Source organism: Saimiri boliviensis, chromosome Y (assembly GCF_048565385.1).
Source record: "Saimiri boliviensis isolate mSaiBol1 chromosome Y, mSaiBol1.pri, whole genome shotgun sequence".
NCBI lineage: Eukaryota > Metazoa > Chordata > Mammalia > Primates > Cebidae > Saimiri > Saimiri boliviensis.
The window spans coordinates 2,501,344-2,521,224 of record NC_133471.1 but is presented as its reverse complement, the minus strand read 5'-3'; the positions used below and the strand labels follow the sequence as shown (position 1 = coordinate 2,521,224).

The following is a 19,881-nucleotide window of genomic DNA, read 5'->3' as shown; positions in this document are numbered from 1 at the left end:
CATAACATAGTGTGCCAATGCACATATGTGCATGTGTGTTATGTATGCCTTTTAGCAGTACTCAAGATTAGATTTTTTTTGAAATGCCATGGATTGAGTTTTCTCTCTTGGTATCTCCAAATAGAGGCTTCCTAGTTCAATTTTCTATATTAATGTTTTACAGAAATATTGAAAAAGTAGTAAAAAAAAAAAAAAGGGAAAAAAGAGAAAATATAGGGTTTAGATTCTAATCTTTGAGTAACTGAACTGACTTGAGTTTTTTAATAGTTACCCTAGTTTGAATGAACTAAGCTTGAAATAAGGTTTTTAAATATCTTTCTGATTTACAGGAACAAAAGATTGTTAAAATGTCTTCAAAATATAACATCAAAATATTCTAAATGTGTGTTTTTAAAATTATTTTCTAGAGGGATATTTTGACACTGAATTTCTCAAAGATGCTTGAGATTATGTTTTAGGATATTTATCAAGATTTCTCAACCCTCAGCACTAGATGCTATTAACAAGCTTACCAATTTCACTTCGAGTCGTGAACAAGGCTTAGAGTGAAAAAAAGATCTGCTGACCTAAAAATTCCTAGAAAATCAGGTTGACTGTCTATTACCGCTATGAACAATCTATAGCTATTCTCCTTCCATAGTCTGCTCCAATCACAGTGACTTGGTGAATTTTTAAACAATTTAAGCAACCTTCTGCCAGGAATCATCGTACTTGTGGATCTTGCTGCATGCTTACATAAGTATTCCCTTATTATTTTATTTAGATATTTACTTGAAAATATGTAAGCAAATTATTATATATTTGTTTTACATAAATTGAAATTTACTTTGTAATAGGGAATCTTACCTCTTACATTTTATACAGAATTGATTATCTCAATTTATTAAAAGCAAATCGAAAAACCTATAGCATAACCACTAAAACAAAAATCTATCATCTAGAATCCTAAATTGAAAAAGTGAAATTTAATTTAAGTATTTCAAGCAACACTTTTATGAAACAAAACAAAAATGTCATAAGTAAAAATAAACTTTGAGATGAGAAAACAATTAGCGCTTCATAGATAAAAACAAAAACAAAACTGCATGGCAGTTAATTTCAAACCATTAAGGACAAAAACATTAAACCAATCAAAAATAGTCTGGAACTTGGATACCAATAGTTTATATCAACCAATTAAACATTTACAAGAGACAATGGTCAATTATTTTTCGTGTATTTCCATACTACCTCCTAGGCACAGATGAAGTCTTTATAATTGAAATTCTTATTTTTTAATGCAGAGCTCTGATTCCTGCTTCCAGAAAAAGTAAACAGGTCCTATGTGCTAATTTATTTTGTTTTATATTATTTTATTTTAATTTTTTTTTCCAGTCTCTCTTGGGGACACATGAAGAATCGATGAGAAACATATATTTCTGCTTTTCCTAATTCAGAGCTAACTCTTGGTTGAAAATACCAGAAATTGGCTATAAATATTTAAGTTGCTGAGAGCAAAGAAAGCACTTATTTTATACAATAGAGAAACTATAAACAGGAACAAAAGTTAAAGAGATCTCTATTTGCAAAAAGCTGAATATTTAAAGGCAGTTTAATATACTAAAAGAGTTAGAAAATTATACACAGTCTTATGACAGAAAACATTCTCTAAAAATATGTTAAACCATACTAATTCTCCAGTTTATCTATAGCTCCAATATGAGAATGAATTGAAAGCCATAAAAAAAAATAAAAATAAACAAATCCCCCTGAGAGTTTAAAGAGACTTTTAATACATATCCTGTATTAAAAAGTGAGTTTTATTATTTAACTTTTTATTATTATACAATAAATTCTGGGTCAGAAAATGTAGGTTTCTAATACAGTTGTACATGTGCCATGGTGGTTTGCTGCACCCATCAATCCATCATATACATAAGTTATTCCTCCTAATGCTACCTCTCCCCTCTCCTCCACCCCCCAATAAGACCAAGTTTGTGATGTTTTCCTCCCTGAGTCCACGTGTTTTCATTGCTTAACTTTCACTAATGAGGGAGAACAGGCAGTGTTTGGTTTTCCATTCATCTGTTAGCTTGCTGGGAATAATAGTTTCAACCTTTACTCATGTTTCTTTTTTGATTTACTTTGTTAATTTACAAGCAAAAGAAAGGCAAAAATCTTCAACCAAAATTTAGCCAATGATCGCCACATCAAGAAACATAGTCAGTTAAGAGTGAAGACAATGAAAAATGGTAAAACCAGAAAGGGATAAGTAACTTGTTATGTTCAAGAAAGTCTAATTAACATTAACAGATGATTGCTCAGCAGAAACCCTAGAAGTTAGAATACAGAAGAATATCAAAATTTTAGTGGAAAAAAAATGAGATCAAGCCTGCCATCTATAACTGGTAAAATGATACTCAAGCAAAAGTATCTAGATAAAGGAAAGGTAGAATTGATGACTAACTTTTCACTAAAGAAAAAATGCTGTTATGATTAAAATCCTGACAAAGTTAGAAATTAATAGACACTCATTCAATTGAGAAAAATAGAAAGTACAAAAGCAGCACATTTTTACATAGTTAAGATCACACTTTTGATTTTTCAAACAAGTTAGTATCATTCAAAGTAAGCTATTTGAAATTTACAGTAAAAATTGAGATTTCAAATATAACTCTTTAGTATAAAAGTACAGAATAATATTTTAATCAAACTCCACAGCTTCTGCACAGCAAAAGAAATAGTCATGAGAGTGAATCAGTCACCATAAGAATGGGAAAAAAAAAATTTGCAGGTTACCCATCTGACAAAGGACTGATATCCAGAATTTACAAAGAACAAAAACAAATTTACAAGAAAAAAAAAAAAAAAAAAAAAAAAAAAAAAAAAAAAAAAAAACAAGCCCATTCAAAAGTGGGTGAAGGATATGAACAGATACATCAAAGAAGATATACATGAGGCCAGAAAATGTATGAAAAATGCTCATCATCACTGGTCATTAGAGAAATTCAAATCAAAACTACATTGAGATACCACCTCACACCAGTTAGAATGGCAAACATTAAAAAATCTGGAGACAACAGATGCTGGAAAGAATGTGGAGAAACAGGAATATTTTTACACTGTTGGTGGGAGTGTAAATTAGTTCAACTATTGTGGAAGATAAGGTGGTGATTCTCAAGAACCTAGAAATAGAAATGTCATTTGTACCAGCACTCCTATTACTGGGTATATATCCAAAAGATTATAAATCATTCTACTATAAAAAAAAATGCACACAAATGTTCATTGCCACACTATTTAAAATAGCAAAGACTGGAACCAACCCAAATGTCCATCAGTGATAGACTGGACAGAAAACATGTGTCACATACACACCATGGAATATTATGCAGCCATCAAAAACGATGAGTTGGTGTCCGTAGTAGGGACATGGATGAACCTGGAAACCATCATTCTCAGCAAACTGACACAAGAACAGAAAATCAAACACCACATGTTCTCACTTATAGGTGGGTGTTGAACAGTGAGGACACATGGACACAGGGAGGGAAGCATCACACATTGGGGCCTGTTTGGGGGAGATAGGTGAGGAATAGCAGGGTGCGGGGAGTTGGGGAGACAAAGCATGGAGAGAAATGACAGATATAGGTGAAGGAAAGGAAGGCAACAAATCATGCTGTCATGTGTGTACCTATGCAACAATCTTGCATGTTCTTCACATGTACCCCAAAACCTGAAATGCCATAAAAAAATAAAATAAAAGTAAATAAAAAATAAATAAAAATTAACCACATTTTCACAATGATCAAAGGAGGATTTGAAGTAAAAGTAAAGTAAAAGAAAATACAGAAAACAAGCAAGTAAATGTCAGAATAAGTAATATTTTAAGTACATTTTATTTAAATGTGAGATTTTTTATAAAAAGGCACGGACTGGCACAAGCGTACTTTTAAAAGAAGAATGTATTTATATTATTTACATACAAGTCTTACTTTAGATGCAGAGAGACAGATGCCAAAACTAAAATAATGTAAGGTTGTAGAAAATGTGTGACAATGGACTACAAAACCCTATATAGCTGTCTCTTCAACTATATGATAAGTGCAGTGGCAGAATCAGGGTGATACAATTACTTGTAATTCCAGAGTCTATCTGAATGTTTACAGCTTTCAAAAGAAGACTTTTATAGTAAACATCAATTAAATTGTATTAACTTTGTAGCACCGATTAACAGCAGCTACTTACTCTTTATTAACCACTGCTGAGGTATACTGCCTACAAATATTAACCACCGCTGAGGTAAACTGCCTCATGATAAAAAGATGAGAACTCTGCCCCTCAAATCTCAGGAGAACTTGCAGACTGAATGCGGCTTCTAATATGAAGGTTCCAACAGAGGTGGTCATTGTTTTATTTCCCAAACTTTTTTTTTTCAGGCTTTTTCTCCTACTGCTCAAGCAACTTTTAGAAGATTTAAATAACCAAAACATATTTTTTTCTAATTTTTCTTTTATTTCTATTAAGAGGTTAGACATTTATGAACAAAAACATTCAAAAATAAAAACATATAAATAAAAATTTTGAATAAATTGAGATGTTAACCTTATGTGTCCCCAATCAGTGCAGACTAAAAATTAAACAAACAAAGAAAACAAGAAGTTTAGTAACACTGATTTTCTAGACAGAAAGAGCCTATATAATGAATTTTTAAAAGTCTAGTCAAAAATAAGGGGAGAAAATCTGACTTTCAATATTATAGCATTTAAAAATTCAAATGCCCTTTATAAATACAAACAAAACCATAAACCAAAAAGTGAAATGTGAATCTATAGTTCATTTAAGAAAGAAAAATAAATAAATAACTACAAGAAACTTGTTCTGGACAGCCCAAACGGCAGGGTTACTAAAGAAAAATTTTGGGGCCAGGCATAGTAGCTCATGCCTATGATCTCAGCACTTAAGGAGGCTGAGGCATTCAAATCACAAGGTCAAGAGATCTAGACCACCCTGGCCACCATCATGAAACACCCTCTCTATCAGTAATTAGCTATGTGGTATGCAGCTTTGTAGTTTCAGCTACTTAGAAGGCTGAGGCAGGAAAATTAGGAAAAAAAAAAAAAAAAAAAAAGCAAACATAATGAGAAAGGAAATTATTAAGTCAGGAAAAAAATGTAAAAAATATAAACACTGTCAAAGAGGCATACATAAGCATTTTGGAAATTTAAGGGCAAAAGACAAAAAGTCAGGGAGACTACTAAAAAAAAAATGGTCAAGTGTGCCACAAATCTGAGAAAGGGAAAAACAGCAAAGAAGCTTAAAAAAATTTCAAGTAAGACGAACTCAAAGTAACACACTCAAAACTACATGATTATCACCACCAATTATACAGAAATACAAGTTATCATTAGAGAATACTACAAACACCTCTATGAATATAAACCAGTAAATGTAGAAGTGGATAAATCATATTCATGACAAAGTTGCAATTGCTGAGCTGAAGGTTTCATGGTAGTTGGCTGGTAGATTAGCCTACAAAAAGAACAGCTTAACAAATGTCTACACTTGAGATTGAAATAAACTTTTATTGATTGAATACCAAGTTAAAAATGCATAATTAACTTTTTAAAACAAACAGGAAAATCTTGCAAGAAGCAAGATAAGTGATTACATGTTAATAAGGCTACCAAAAATAAACAGCAGTTTTATTTTCTAAAAACTCAGCCATCAGAAAGCAGTAGATGAATGTGTTCCAGAATATGTAAGAAAAATTCTTCAAACAGAAATATTGTGTTAAAACAATGTTTTCATTAAAAGTGAAGGAGAAATGATTGCATTTACAAATAAAAGCTGGAGTTTATTACCAGCACACTACACTTTAAGAAATACTTTACGGGATACTTCAGGGTAAAATGAACACACACTAAACAGTGTATAAATAAAAATTGATCAAGGTAAATATAAACACTTTGACAATTATAAAGAATAAAATAAATTTAAAATGTGTATTACCACACTTTGTTCTCCAGATAATTTAAAACACTAATATATATATATATATATATATATATATATATATATATATATATACACATATATATATAACTGTCACCTATTTGGTTTTTGACATACAATGCATAGAGGTATAATTTTGAGAATGGAATGAGTGAAATAATAAGGGTCAAGCTATACAGGAATAAGGGTTTTAACATAACATTTAGCATAACATTAAAAATATGATTTTAGAAGGTTTAATGTAATTATTATAGCAACCACAATTGAAAGAGTAACAGACAGGTAGAAAGATTTCTGCACTACACCACAGAGCAGGAGCTGTGAATTCAGCTACTATTACCTGAGACTAATTAGCCAGCTATCTTGGCACTATGAGATCAAGCCCAAGCGGTTTCACCTGGATGTAAGTATGCAGAGCCTAAGTCACATAACATAGCTGCTTCCTCACACAACTTTTAGTACATAGGAGGCCACCAAGTGGAAGAGGTTTATCTATGCCAAACAGCTAATAAAGAACTGGAGGTAGAAAAATGTGGCTACATGGAGACTCAATTGATACAAAGCTGGCACAGCAACTGCCTCCATTCTGTCTTTTTCTTCATGACTTCCCAGGATTTTAGGTTGAAACTACTCTTGATAAAAGACAAAAAGAAAAAAAAAAATGGAGACAAGAGTATTTATCTCAGTGCAAAGGGTATGACAAACAGAAGAATGACATGACATTTGGGAACCAGAGCAGAACCTTGTGAACTGTGGAATACGTGTTTTTTGCTTTAACAAATGACAGACTGAAAAACGGAACAAAAGGACACAGACTGGAACCAGTATAATTTTTTCAAATAATGCCAATAAAGGAGCTTCCAGATCTACCAGCAGCAGTTTTCTAAGAACTCTCCCAAAACATCGATTGGCAAACATAACAAATCCAAAAACAGCCAGTGTTTTTCTGCCAGCCAGAACGTTAGAAAAAACACTTCAACTGTCTGAGCTAAAGAAAAAAAAAAAAAAAAAAAAAAAAAAGAGCTGATAAATTGAAGTGTCAGGACATTTGTCCCTTAGATAGTCTTTAACAGCGAGAAATAAATACATACCTCTTATGAACCAAAGAAACTGGATTCTATTGCACCAGATAAGCAGGACAAGGTGTTCAAGGTGGCAGCAGAGAAGCTCATCAGAGTCTCATCAAATCCTGGTGGAGAACAGCCTGGAATAGAAAAGAGGACCCAGACACACCCACTAATGTATCAGATATCTAGCTTGGTTACTGCTTCATGGACGCAAACTCAACTAACATGGAAGGTGTGTTGGTATTAACGGACCCCTTTACAACCAATGGAGCAGCAAATATGCATATATCTGTTTGAATAGTGAGAAATGGGCCAAGAAATATTATTAGTGAAGGAAAAAAAAAAAAAACAGCCTTTTATCAAGAGGATGCATTTCACTATAAGGCCAAAATAAATTGCCAGCAGATACAGAGGCATTGTAGTAAAGAAAGATGATAAATGACCCAGATATTGCTATCTGCTTGACTGACAGTTAAAAAAAAAGTGCAATGAATACAAAAGTAATTCAGAAATCATGAATACTCTAGAAAGGGCTACTGAGGATGACAGCAATCTCGTGCTGTTCAGCACAGCTGGCAGTGTCTTCTGCTGTCGCCTACATTGTGAGGCCTTTAAGGAAGGACAAAAACAAAACAAACATAGAAATGGAGGACAACACCAAGAACTTCGTGAACATCCCATTCAATTTTAAAAGCCTGTTGCTGCCTTAGCCAATGGCCTAACCATTGGACTAGGGGCATCCATGCTGACCCTTTGTAATTTGGTTTGAGCTAAAGAAAAGGCTTGGTTTCCACCACTTTATAAGACCTTTGAACAGGGCCCAGATATCTGTGCTAATGTTACATTTCCAAATATCATGAGTGAAACCTCTGCCAATGAAAGACTCATTGGTGGGTGAAAGCTGACAGCATGGAGGCATGTGCCAATGTCCTTGTCTCTCAGGTGTTTTTGACTTCAACTTCCACCCAAGAGGTTATGATTCAAATTAAGAAGCCTGCCTCATGTAATCCAGTTGTACTGGAGAAATATATGGCCCTCGTATACTGTAAATACTAAATGTAATTGGATCAGGCCAGTGAGAGAGTGTGAAGTACTAAAGAAAATTTGGAACTCAGCACAAATGTCAGAGTTCATTTTAGAATATGTGCTAAAGAAATTTGATTTGTTTTAATCGTCAGTATATCTGCTCAGGACACAATAACTGAGCTGTGTGGAATACATCATTAACTGAAATTAATAACCCCAATCCATCTCTGTAGCTCCCCAAAATGTCAATTATAAATAAGGTTTTGAAAAAGAACTGAAAATATTTAAGCTATTTATTTAATATAGTCCAGGTATTTTTAACTACTATACATTTAAAATAAATAATAAACTGGCTATTTTTCTCAAATGTCATAATTTTATGTACATTTAAGCCCAAATATAAAAGCAGACTGTTGAGCACTAGTCTGTTCATTCAAGTCCTAAACTTTATTTATGGCTGCCACTAGATAAAAGAGCAGAATTGCATTTTACTAGAATTGAGTGACAGAAAAATCTGTAATAGTGTTGATGAGTTTACTTTATAGTGACAAAAATGCTGAGAAACATAAAATTCTAAATAAAAAGACGTATTTTAGAATAAAAATTTTCCACACAAAATTTACTGATGCCCTTTCTTCCAGACTGAACATATGGTTGACTTTATCCTGAGATAACAATTGATTTTCTTTTCTTCATAAAAGTCTAGCTCTTACCTAGTTAACAACTTCTTTTATAAAAAGACAAGAAATCTAAACTGCATATAACATTTAAAATTATTGATGTCTACTTTTAGGTGCACAAAATTTTCTAGAACACTCTACATGTTTAGTTATCCAGAAGCTGTCTGAATCTTGTTCTTGGTTTTTTATGGAGGCTCCATTGCATTAACCTAACTGAGTAATCCACTGGCCACTGTTGATCAATGTGACTTTTATCACGGAACCTTTAGGGTGTTGATTCACCAGTCAAAAATCTGCTCTTAGATTTATTTTACTCTTTTAATCTGGCAGGTTACCCACAACTCAAACCGCAGGGCCATATACTATTCCTGCTATGGGTGAGCCAGGCACAGAGTAGAGAGAGGTGCATGAGTGAGTGACTGTTGAGTCAAGCCATTGCATGTAGCTAGGCCCATATACTGCTATAAGCTGACAAGATCCAGGTACCAGCACAGGTGTTAGTTTTCCGCAAGTCAGTGGCTAAATTAGACATATCACTAGTTGATTCCCCTACTGGAGAATTCAATTGTATTGGCATCCAGAAGTCTAGAAATGTCAGAAACTGCAGAGCTTTCAAAATGATGTCACAGCCCTGGCTTTGAAAAGGTTTAGGTCTGTGCTCTTTCAAGGGCTGAAGCCCTGCTTTCTTTTGTTTTATTATTTTTATTTTTATTTTTATTTTTGGTAAGCAACAATATGGCCATTTGGTGTGTTTTAGTCCTATTTGTTTGACTAATTTTTCAGTTTTGCCATATATTTGTGAGTCCTTATGTCATGTTCAGTAAGAATGAGGTATGTGGACAATAGAAAATTATCTCAGGAGAACCAAAGTGGTGGTTTTTCAAAAGAAGGACATATTTGCATCTGTGCAACACTCAATAAAGAGGAGACACAAAATGAAGAATTCCAATCTTGAAGGTAGGTTGTGCTGACATCTCTGCAGTCCTTGGTAAAGAGGAGATGCATAGTGCATGCTTTCTATATGCAGGAAGATTGTTGAGATGTGTATTACAGCCCTTAGTGGAGAGAAGACCTATCTAACCAGACTTGTAATCCCAATAAGTGTACAACTCTTAGTGGAGAGGAGACCCACAGTTAATAGCTCCACTTTTCAAGGAGGTTATTCCATGATCTGCCTGAGTCTGAAGTTAATATGGGCTTTATGTAGTAGAAAGAATGTGCCTCATTTTTCATGGGTGGCTATGGGTGGAACCAGAAAGAGACATTAGTTCTCCCTATAATCTCCAGAACATGCAGCCTGCTGCCGAGACTTCAGACAATCCATTACTTAAACAATCCTTTAGGAATGGTTCACTAAGGAATTTCTTCTTTTTGCCTAGGAGCCTGTCTGTCTCCTGCTATACTTCATGGTGCCAATACTGTTTACACAGAGATACCTCACAATAATAGATTGCTACGTCATCATACATTAAAGAGTCTGAAATGATTCAAGTCTGTGATTTCAACTCTGGAATGCTTCAGTCTGCTGCAATATCTGGGAAACTGGCCACACATTGATGCACATCTTTGAAGGATGTTCAAAATGTATTAGTCGCCATCACAGGCTGGAAAGCATAAAGGTAGCTTCATTTTGTTGCCTTAGCTGTCCTTTCTAAGATTCTGTGGATGTCTATAACCTCTAGGACATCATTATCCATAATTTTTCCCCTTCTATAGTCTTTTCCAGCCAGTGACCTGGCTATGTTTTAAACAATTTAAGCAAGTTTCTACCACGTATCACCATATGTGTTGGTCTTGCTGAATGCTTTCATGATTATTCCCTTATTACTTTATTTAGACATCTACTTAAAAGTCACTATGTAAGAAAATAATTGTACATTTTTTTACATAAAATCAAAATTTATAATAGAAAATTTTGCTTTATATATTTTCTATGGAATTGATTACTTCAGTTAATATAAAGTAAACAAAATCTTTAGAACATTACCACTAAAATAAAAATCTAACGTCTAGGATTCCAAATTAAGAGAATAACATTCAATTCCAATATTATAAACAATATTGTTAAGAGACGAAAACATAAATTTCATACATAAAAATAAACTCAAATTATATATATATATATACACGATATATATATGTATATGTATATATATATATATATATATATATATATAAAGTACTGCTTCATAGATAAAAATAAAAGCAAAACTGCAGGGCTGGCAACTTCAAACAATTCAAAAAAAATCAAAAACTGCTTCAGAATTTTTCTTTCTTCTCAATTTATAGTATTGTCTCTGATTTTCGCTGTACACATGGAAAATTTATTCATAATTAGCTTTGCCAGGGTTGTAATTGTAATCACATTTTTATTTTTAAAAGGGATACTCTCAGTTTTATTTTAGCTTCCCTTAATCTTCTCATTTTTGCTTAAGTATCATTTTACCACTTACAGATGTCAGGTTTGATAGCATTTTTTTCTGATATCCTACCACCATCTGTCTTCTGTGGTTTTTACTGAACTTCTGTTAATTTTAAGGATGATGTTTCTGTACATAACAAGTTGCTTATGCCTTTCTTCTTTCACAATATTCTTTTCTTTGGCTCTTGATTGACTATAATGTTTTTTGATGTTTTTATTACAGACTGTATTCTGGTTGAAGATTTTTGCCCTTCTTCAATTGGTAGATTCAGATTTTTAATTAACTTAGACAGATTTTTGGCCATTTTGCCTTTCAGATACTCTTTTTTTTAACCTCTTCTTTTCTGTTACTTAAGAGATGCCCATGTTGCATATATTGATATACCTCTTGTTGTTCTATTTACTTGTTAGATTTTTTTCACATAATTTGATTTTTAATTATCATACTGTTATTTCAGTTTCCACTTAATCATATCGTCTGAATGTTTACCTGCTCAAATCTGATGTTAAACTTATGTATTGTAGATTTTATTTCAGTAATTTTGCTATTTATTTTAAATTTTATATATTTTCTTTTACAATTTTTGTCACTGATACTCTCATGTTGTTTTTCATCCTTTGTCTTTTTACTGTAAGTCTACTTAAAACTGTTGTTTTAAATGTGTTGCCTTAAAACTTGGGATAGATTCAGTTTCTGTATTTACTTTACATTGGTCATAGGCTTCTTTTATATATAGATATATTTGTTGTTGTTGTTGTTGTTGTTGATTTCAGAAAACTATAGTTGAAATATCATAGTGTGCTAACTCTAAATTATAGATTTGCTTCATTTCTCCAAGGAGTTCCTTACTTATTACTTACTTTACATTTTATTAGCATTTTCAATAAGAAAAAATGTAAAAACTATCACTTTTAAAAACTGGATCTGTATTAACACTCTCTAACATTCAAGGGGATTGTTCATAATTCTGTCTTAGCCTTCAGTTTCTTGTCAGATTGGAGCTATGGAATTAATGCATATTATTTTGTTTCTTTGGCATGTTTCATATCATAACATGTACATTGTTTTTTAAATTATTCAATATAATAAACTGATTTAAAATATTCTAATCTTTGCAAGTATAGACGTCTTCAACTTTTTTTCCTATTTATTGTTTATATATTGTATAAAATAACTATTCTTTTTGTTCCCAACAACTTATGAGACTAGAAAAAAAAACAGTAAGTAAAGATATCAGGGCTTCTTGACTCTTTTTGGAAGCAGGAATCAGGTCCTCATGTTGACAATAATAGATCTCAAGTTTAAAGCCTTTATCTGTCCCAGAGAGGTAGTATGGTAAGCCACACACACAAACAAGCTAACTATGTTAGAATTGTCTCCCTTTATTGTCTACTTGGTTGATATAAACTATTGATTTTTAGTGTCCAGACTGATTTGATTGATTTGACTTTCATTTTTCAATGGTTCAAAGCTGTTTGCCCTGTAGTTTGTTTTCATTTTTATCTATGAAGCATTTTTTTATTTTTAAAATTGCATTTGTGTATAAGACTTATGGTTTTGTCCATTTAAAATGTTGTTTAAAATTCTTAAATTGAAAACATTTTCAATTTTGAATACTACATAACAGCTTTCAGTTTTGGTGGTTATGTTATAAAGTTTCTTGGTTTGCTTTTTATTAATTGAGGTTACAAATTTTATATAAAATAAAGCAAAATTTCTTATTATGAAATAGATGTTGGTTTAATGTAAAAAAATACAATAATTTTCTTACAACGTGACGTCCAGCTAAATATCTAAAAAAAATTATATTTGAATAATAAATATCTAAATAAAATACCTTTTTAAATAAGAATGTCTAGATAAGTTAAAGCTAAAAGAAATTGTAGCTAACTCTTCTCATGAAAAATGCTATTTCTATTAAAATGCAAAGTAAATTATTAATTAACACTCAGTCTGTACAGGTATAATCGGAGACAGTAATATAAATTAGAAGAATGGAGAAGTACAAGAGCACCATACTTTATATCATTCACTTTAAACTTTAGATTACTCAGACAAATTAGTATTATTCAAAGTAAATTCTTTTAAGTTTATAGCAATAACTGAAGCCCTAAATATAAGTACATACAACATTTCAAATACAAATTTTGAAAAAAAAAATTTATAACATTTTAAGTATGATACATCTGGTGTACATTCACAGATTGTCCAGGTTTGTTGCATAATAATACACATACCATGGTGGTTGTTTGCTGCATCCATCGTCCCATCATCTGCATTAGGTAATATTTCTAGTGCTATCCTTTCCCAATCGCCCAATCCTTTCTATTCCTTTCATAGTTCCCCAAACCTGCTGGCCCTGGTGTGTGATGATTCCCTCCCTGTGTCCATGTGTTCTCATTGTTCAACACCCACCTATGAGTGAGCATATGCAGTGTTGTGTCTGTTTGCTGAGAATCATAATCATGGTTTCCAGTCCCATCCATATCCCTGCAAAGGACATGAACTCAGCATTTTTGATGGTTGCATAGTATTCCATGGTGTGTATGTGTAACATTTTCTTTATCCAATCTATCACTGATGGGCATTTGGGTTGGTTCCAGGTTTCTGCTATTGTAAACACTGCTACGATAAACACATGTGTGCATGTGTCTTTATAAGAAAATGATTTATGAACTTTTGGGTATATACCCAGTAATGGTATTGTTAGGTCAAATTGTATTTCTATTTCTGAATCCTTGAGAAATTGCAACATTTTCTTCCACAGTGATTGAACTAATTTACACTCCCACCAACAGTATAGAAGCATTTCTATGTCTCCACATTTTCTCCAGCACCTCTTGTCGCTTGATTTTTTAATTATCATCATTCTAACTGGGTGAAGTGGTATCTCACTGTGGTTTTGATTTGCATTTCTCTATTGACCAGTAATGAGGAGATTTTTTACATATTCGTTGACTGCATACATGCTTTTTTTTTTTTGAAAAGTGTCTGATCATATTCTTTGTCCATTTTTGTTATGCGGCTGTTTTATTCTTGTAAATTTGTTTAAGTTCTCCATAGACTCTGGATATGTTTTTTGTCAGATGGGTAGATTGCAAAACTCTTTTCACATTCTGTTGTTTGCCAGTTCATTCTATTGGTATTTTCTTTTTCTGTGAAGAAGTTCTTAGGTTTAATTAGATCTTATTTGTCTACTTTGGCTTTTTGTTGCCATTGCTTTTTGTGTTTGATCATAAAGTCCTTGCCCATGCCTGTGTACTGAATGGTATTGCCTAGGTTTCCTCCCAAAGTATTTATGGTTTTAGGCTTCATGCTTAATCTATAATCTATCTAGAGGTATTTTTCGTATGTTGTATAAAGAAGGGATCTCATTTTAGCTTTCTGGATATGGCTAACTAGTTTTTGAGACACCATTTGCTTATTTATCTTTTTTCCTTTTTTTATTGTATTTTAGGTTTTGGGGTACATGTGAAGAATGTGCACGATTGTTGCATAGGTACACACATGGCAGTGTGATTTGCTGCCTTCCTCCCCTTCACCTATATCTGGCATTTCTCCCCATGCTATCTCTCCCCACCTCCCCACCCCTCGTTCCTCCCCCAATTTTTCCCCTACAGACCCCAGTGTGTGTTGCTCCCCTCCCTGTGTCCATGTGTTCTCAGAGACACCTTTCATTAAATATGGAATTCTTTTCTCATTGCTTGTTTTTGTCTGATTTGTCAAAGATCAGATGGTTCTAATTGTATGGCATTCTTTCTGAGGTATCTGTTCTGTTGCATATTTATTGATCTCTGTTTGGGTACCAGTACCATGTTGTGTTACATACATAAATCTTTTTTTTTTTAATGAACAAAAGAGAAATTGAGGATCAAATAAGGTAATAAAGATGGAAAACAAGAAAGTAAATATTAGCATAATTACTTTTATACTTGTAATAATGTTATACTCGTAATAACCTTAAATGTGTTCTTGCTCTAAATGGCACAGACTGGTGTAAATGCATTATTAAATGAATGATTAATTTGTATAGTTTCTATGCTAGACTTACTTCAGGTGGAAATACTCAGGGGCCAAAACTTGTATTAAAATAATACAGGTTTCCGGAAAAGGCATGACAGTGGACTACAGAGTACTGTATGTGTCTCTCTTCAACTAAACAATAGATCCAGTGGCAAAATTAATCTAATGCAATTATTTTGGAATTCCAGAGGTTAACTGTCAGTTTACAGCACGAAAAACAAAATTTCCATGGTAATTGCAAATACTTTGGAAGCAACTTGGAAGAAAAACAGAAATGATTCAGACTTAAAACTCTCAGGAGGATTTGTGCACTGAATGTTGCCCTTAATTACAGAGGTCCCAACAATTGCGAATAGTCATTGTTTCATACTTTTCCTCCTCCTGTTCAAGCAACTTTTAGAATATAATTTAAAGAACCAGGGCACATTTCTTCTCTCTCTCTCTCTCTTTTTTCTCTTTTTTTTCTTCTTAAGAAATTAGAAATTGTTAGACCAAAAAAAAATAAATAAATAAATAAAATTCAAAAATAAATACATATATATGAAAGTATAAATAAATTATATGATAATGCCATGTACGCCATAACTGTGCAGGCTCAAAAAAGACCCAAAAATAAATTTTGGTAGGACTGATTTCCAGTACGGAAAGAGCCTACACGATGAATAAATAAAAACCTTTTCAACCACAAAGAAAAAGAAAATCTGATTTTTAAAATAACAGCATTTTAAAATTTAAATGCACTTGTTCATCATTTATCAAATCATGAAACATAAAATAAAAAAATAAATAAAAAAACTACAGCTCATTCTAAGAAAAAAATAATAATAATAACAAATTCCAGGTTTTCCTAGACAACTCAAATGGCAGGTTTACTAAAAAATGATTTTTAAAATTAATATTCATAGGAAGATAATAGAATAAATGAAAAAGCACAGAAAAATCATGGAAAAATAATTATTAATAAAGGGTATAAAATTATTTTAATGACAAAAATTATACAGATAAAAGTAAAGCAACTGAAATAAATATTCACTATAGAATATTAAAACTAGGCTTGAATAGAGGAAAGAAAAAAATATCAGCAAACCTAAAGAACAATTAATTAAAATTATTATGTAAGGAAAAAAAAGAAGAAGAAAAGCAATGAAGAAATGTGAACACAGGCTGGAAACATCTTGGAAACCATCAAGTGGCCACAGTTACACATTTTGGAGGTTCAAAGGAAGAGAGAAGAAATCAGGAAGTTTATTTAAAAAGCAGTGGTCAAAAATGACATAAATTTGAGGAAGTAAATAAACACCAAAATGCTCAACAAAACTCAAGTGAGATAAACTCAAAGAAACACACTTAAACTTAATGATAATTTAGCCATCTAAAACAAAAACAGATTCTTGAAAGCAGCAAAAGAAATGAACATTTACGTAAAACAACTCTCAAAAATAATCAATAATTTTTTTTTTAATCTGAAAACTCAGAGACCACAAAGCAGCAGATTATCACATTTCAAGTGATGTAAAAAAAAACTTTCAAACAGAAAACTTACGTGCAAAGAAATTGTTCATCAATAGTGAGGAAGAAATCATGACATTCCCAAATGAAATCTGGGGACTTTTTATTTAGTAGATGATCCTTTAAGAAATGCTTTATGGGGTTACTTTATGGTAAAGTGAACAGACACTACATAGAAATATAAATAAATAAAAATTAAAATAAAGAGAAATAGATAAACAATTATAAAACAAACAAAAAAATAATGTGTAGCTCCACAATTTGTTCTACATATAATCTGAAACACTAATATAGTTAATATAAAGTTATCACTAAAATTTACATGTATTTTTGACATACAATAATTACAGTATAATTTTGATAACTGAATAAGTAAAATAAAGGGGACCAACATATAGAGAAGTATGTGTTTTCATGTTGTCACAGGTAAGCTAGTATAACTTTAAAAATGTTATAACTTCAGAATGTTCAATACAATTGTCATGGCAACGACAAAAGAGAGTAACAGGCAGGTAGAAAGCTTTGAGCACTCTGTAAGAGTAGGAGCTGTGGATTTAGCTAATCTTACCTGAAGCTACCTAGCAAGCTATCTTGGCATCATAAGACCAAGTCCAATCTGTCCCACCACAGAGTAGATGTAAGAGGGTAAGGCTCTCTGACTGCTTCTTCACACAACTTTGGCCACGAAGTGGAAGAGACTCATCCATACCTAGCACCTGGTGAAGCACTGAAGGCAGAAAGATGTGGCTATGATGAGACCCAACTGAAAAAAGGTAGGCACAGCAACTGCCCAATTCTGTCTATTTCTTCATGGCTTCCCAGGAGTTTGAGGTGGAAGCTATTGTTGACAAAAGACAAAACCAAAAAGGGAAGACAGAGTATTTGGTTCGGTGGAAAGGTTATGACAAACAGGATGACACTTGGGAACCAGAGCAGAACCTCACAAACTGTAGAGAATGTATTTGTGACTTTATCAGACGACAGACTGAAAAACAGTCAAAATGGACATGGACCAGAACAGGTGGAATTTCTTCAAACAATGTAAGGAAACGAGCTTCCAGAACTTCCACATATAGCTTTTCTAAGAACTCTCCTAAAATGCCATTGACTGGCAAACACCACAAATCCAAAAACAACAACTTGTTTGCTGCCAGACAGAACATTAGAGAAAACACAGCTTCACTTCTCCCTCACTCCAAAAATTCGAAACAGAAAAATTCAACTATCAAGACACTTGTACCTAATAGTCCAGTTAATGACCAGGACACAGTTAGGTCTTTTCTGAAACCTGAGAAACTAGATCCTGTTGCACCAGTTCAGGAGGACAAGGTGGCATTCAAGGTGGCAGCAGAGAAACCGATCAGAATTTCATCAGATTCTGACACACAAGAGGCTAGAATAGAAAACAGGACCCAGACACAACCACTCATGTCTCAGATGTCTGACTCAGTTACTGCTTCCATGGCCACAGAGTCAGATAAGAAAGAAAGTATAGTGGTATTAATGGACCCTTCAGCAGCCAATGGAACAACAAACATGCATACGTCTGTTTCAAGAGTGAGAGGTGGAAAAAGAGAGATTATTGATGATAGAAAAGACCAGCCTTTTATCAAGAGGATGTATTTCACCATCAGGCTAAAAGAAAGTGCCAACAGATACAAAGACATTGTTGTCAAGAAAGACCATGGATTCACCCAGATATTGCTATCTACTATATCAACAGAGAAAAATGCCCTCAATACAGAAGTCATTAAAGAAATCATAAATGCTCTGGAAACGGCTGCTGTGGATGACAGCAAGCTTGTGTTGTTCAGCGCAGCTGGCAGTGTCTTCTGCTGTGGTCTTGATTTTGGGTACATTGCGAAGCATTTACGGAATGACAGAAACAGAATGAGCACTGAAATTGTGGACACAATTAAGAACTTTGTGAACCATTTTATTCATTTTAAAAAACTTATTGTTGTATCAGTCAATGGTCCAGCCATTGGACTAGGTGCATCCATACTACCTCTTTGTGACTTGGTTTGGGCTAATGAAAAGGCTTGGTTTCAAACCCCGTATATGACCTTTGGACAGAGTCCAGATGGCTGTGCTACTGTTACATTTCCAAGGATCATGGGTGAAGCATCTGCCAATGAAATGTTGATTGGTGGGCGAAAGCTGACAGCACGGGAGGCATGTGCCAAAGGCCTGGTCTCTCAGGTGTTCTTGACTGCAACTTTCACCCAAGAGGTTATGATTCAAATTAAGAGGCTTGCTTCCTGTAATCCTGTTATACTGGAGAAATGTAAGACCCTTGTTTGCTGTAATATTAAGAAGGAGTTGGAACAGGCCAATGAGAGAGAGTGTGAAATGCTGAAAAAAATCTGGAGCTCAGCAGATGGGATAGAATCCATGTTAAAGTATGTTCAAACAAAAATTGATGAATTGTAATTACCAGTCTGTCTGCTTAGGACACAAGAACTGAACTTAGCAGAATATATAATTAGCTGAAGATGTCCTAATTCATTTTCATAGCCCCAAATAATTTCAATGATAGCTAAGGCTCGTAGAGAGAATTGAAAACATCTAAACTTTTTATTTAATATTATCAAGAAATTGTTAAACACTGTAAATTTAAAATAAATAATAAAACAAATGATTTGCTCAAATATTCTTATTTTATGTACACAGAAGCCCAAAGTTAAAAGCAGACTAGTGAGCACTAAATTGTTCTTTCAAGCTCTAATTTTTATCAATGAGATGATATAAATCAGATGAGAATGGTGCTCTATTAGATTCAAGTAACAGAAAAATTTTTGATAATGTTTGTTTTCCTTATTTTTACATTCTAGAATGCAGAGTCAATTGAGGTAAGTGTCAGTCTCTGCTTCCCTACCCCAGATAACCTGAGTTGGTGCCTCTGACTTTATAGTGGCACAAACACCTCAGAGACACACAATTCTAAATTAAAGGAACTTGTATTTCAGAATAATGATTTCCAATATATATTTTACTCATGATTATTCTTCCAAACTGAACATGTGGTTACAATTTATGCTGAAATAATTAATTTTTATACATGTTTCGTTGTTACCCACTTAACATAAATAAACCTTTACTTCTCTAAAGTAAAATTTGCTGCATACTATTAGTGAATCATGAATTCATTAGGTAGAA

General features: G+C 33.0%; 1 protein-coding gene across 1 annotated transcript; it reads left to right on the top strand.

Annotated features, from left to right (window-relative positions):
- Positions 1–17,413: 17,413 nt before the first annotated feature.
- On the top strand, positions 17,414–19,155 carry LOC141583040 (testis-specific chromodomain protein Y 1-like). The gene has a single exon (XM_074392457.1). It carries the CDS (start codon positions 17,533–17,535, stop codon positions 19,153–19,155), a length of 1,623 nt encoding a protein of 540 aa, XP_074248558.1. The 5' UTR covers positions 17,414–17,532.
- The last annotated feature ends 726 nt before the right edge of the window (positions 19,156–19,881 follow it).

Excerpts from the sequence above, each read along its gene's own strand:
- LOC141583040 (XM_074392457.1), top strand. The coding sequence starts at position 17,533 with ATGGCTTCCCAGGAGTTTGAGGTGGAAGCTATTGTTGACAAAAGACAA.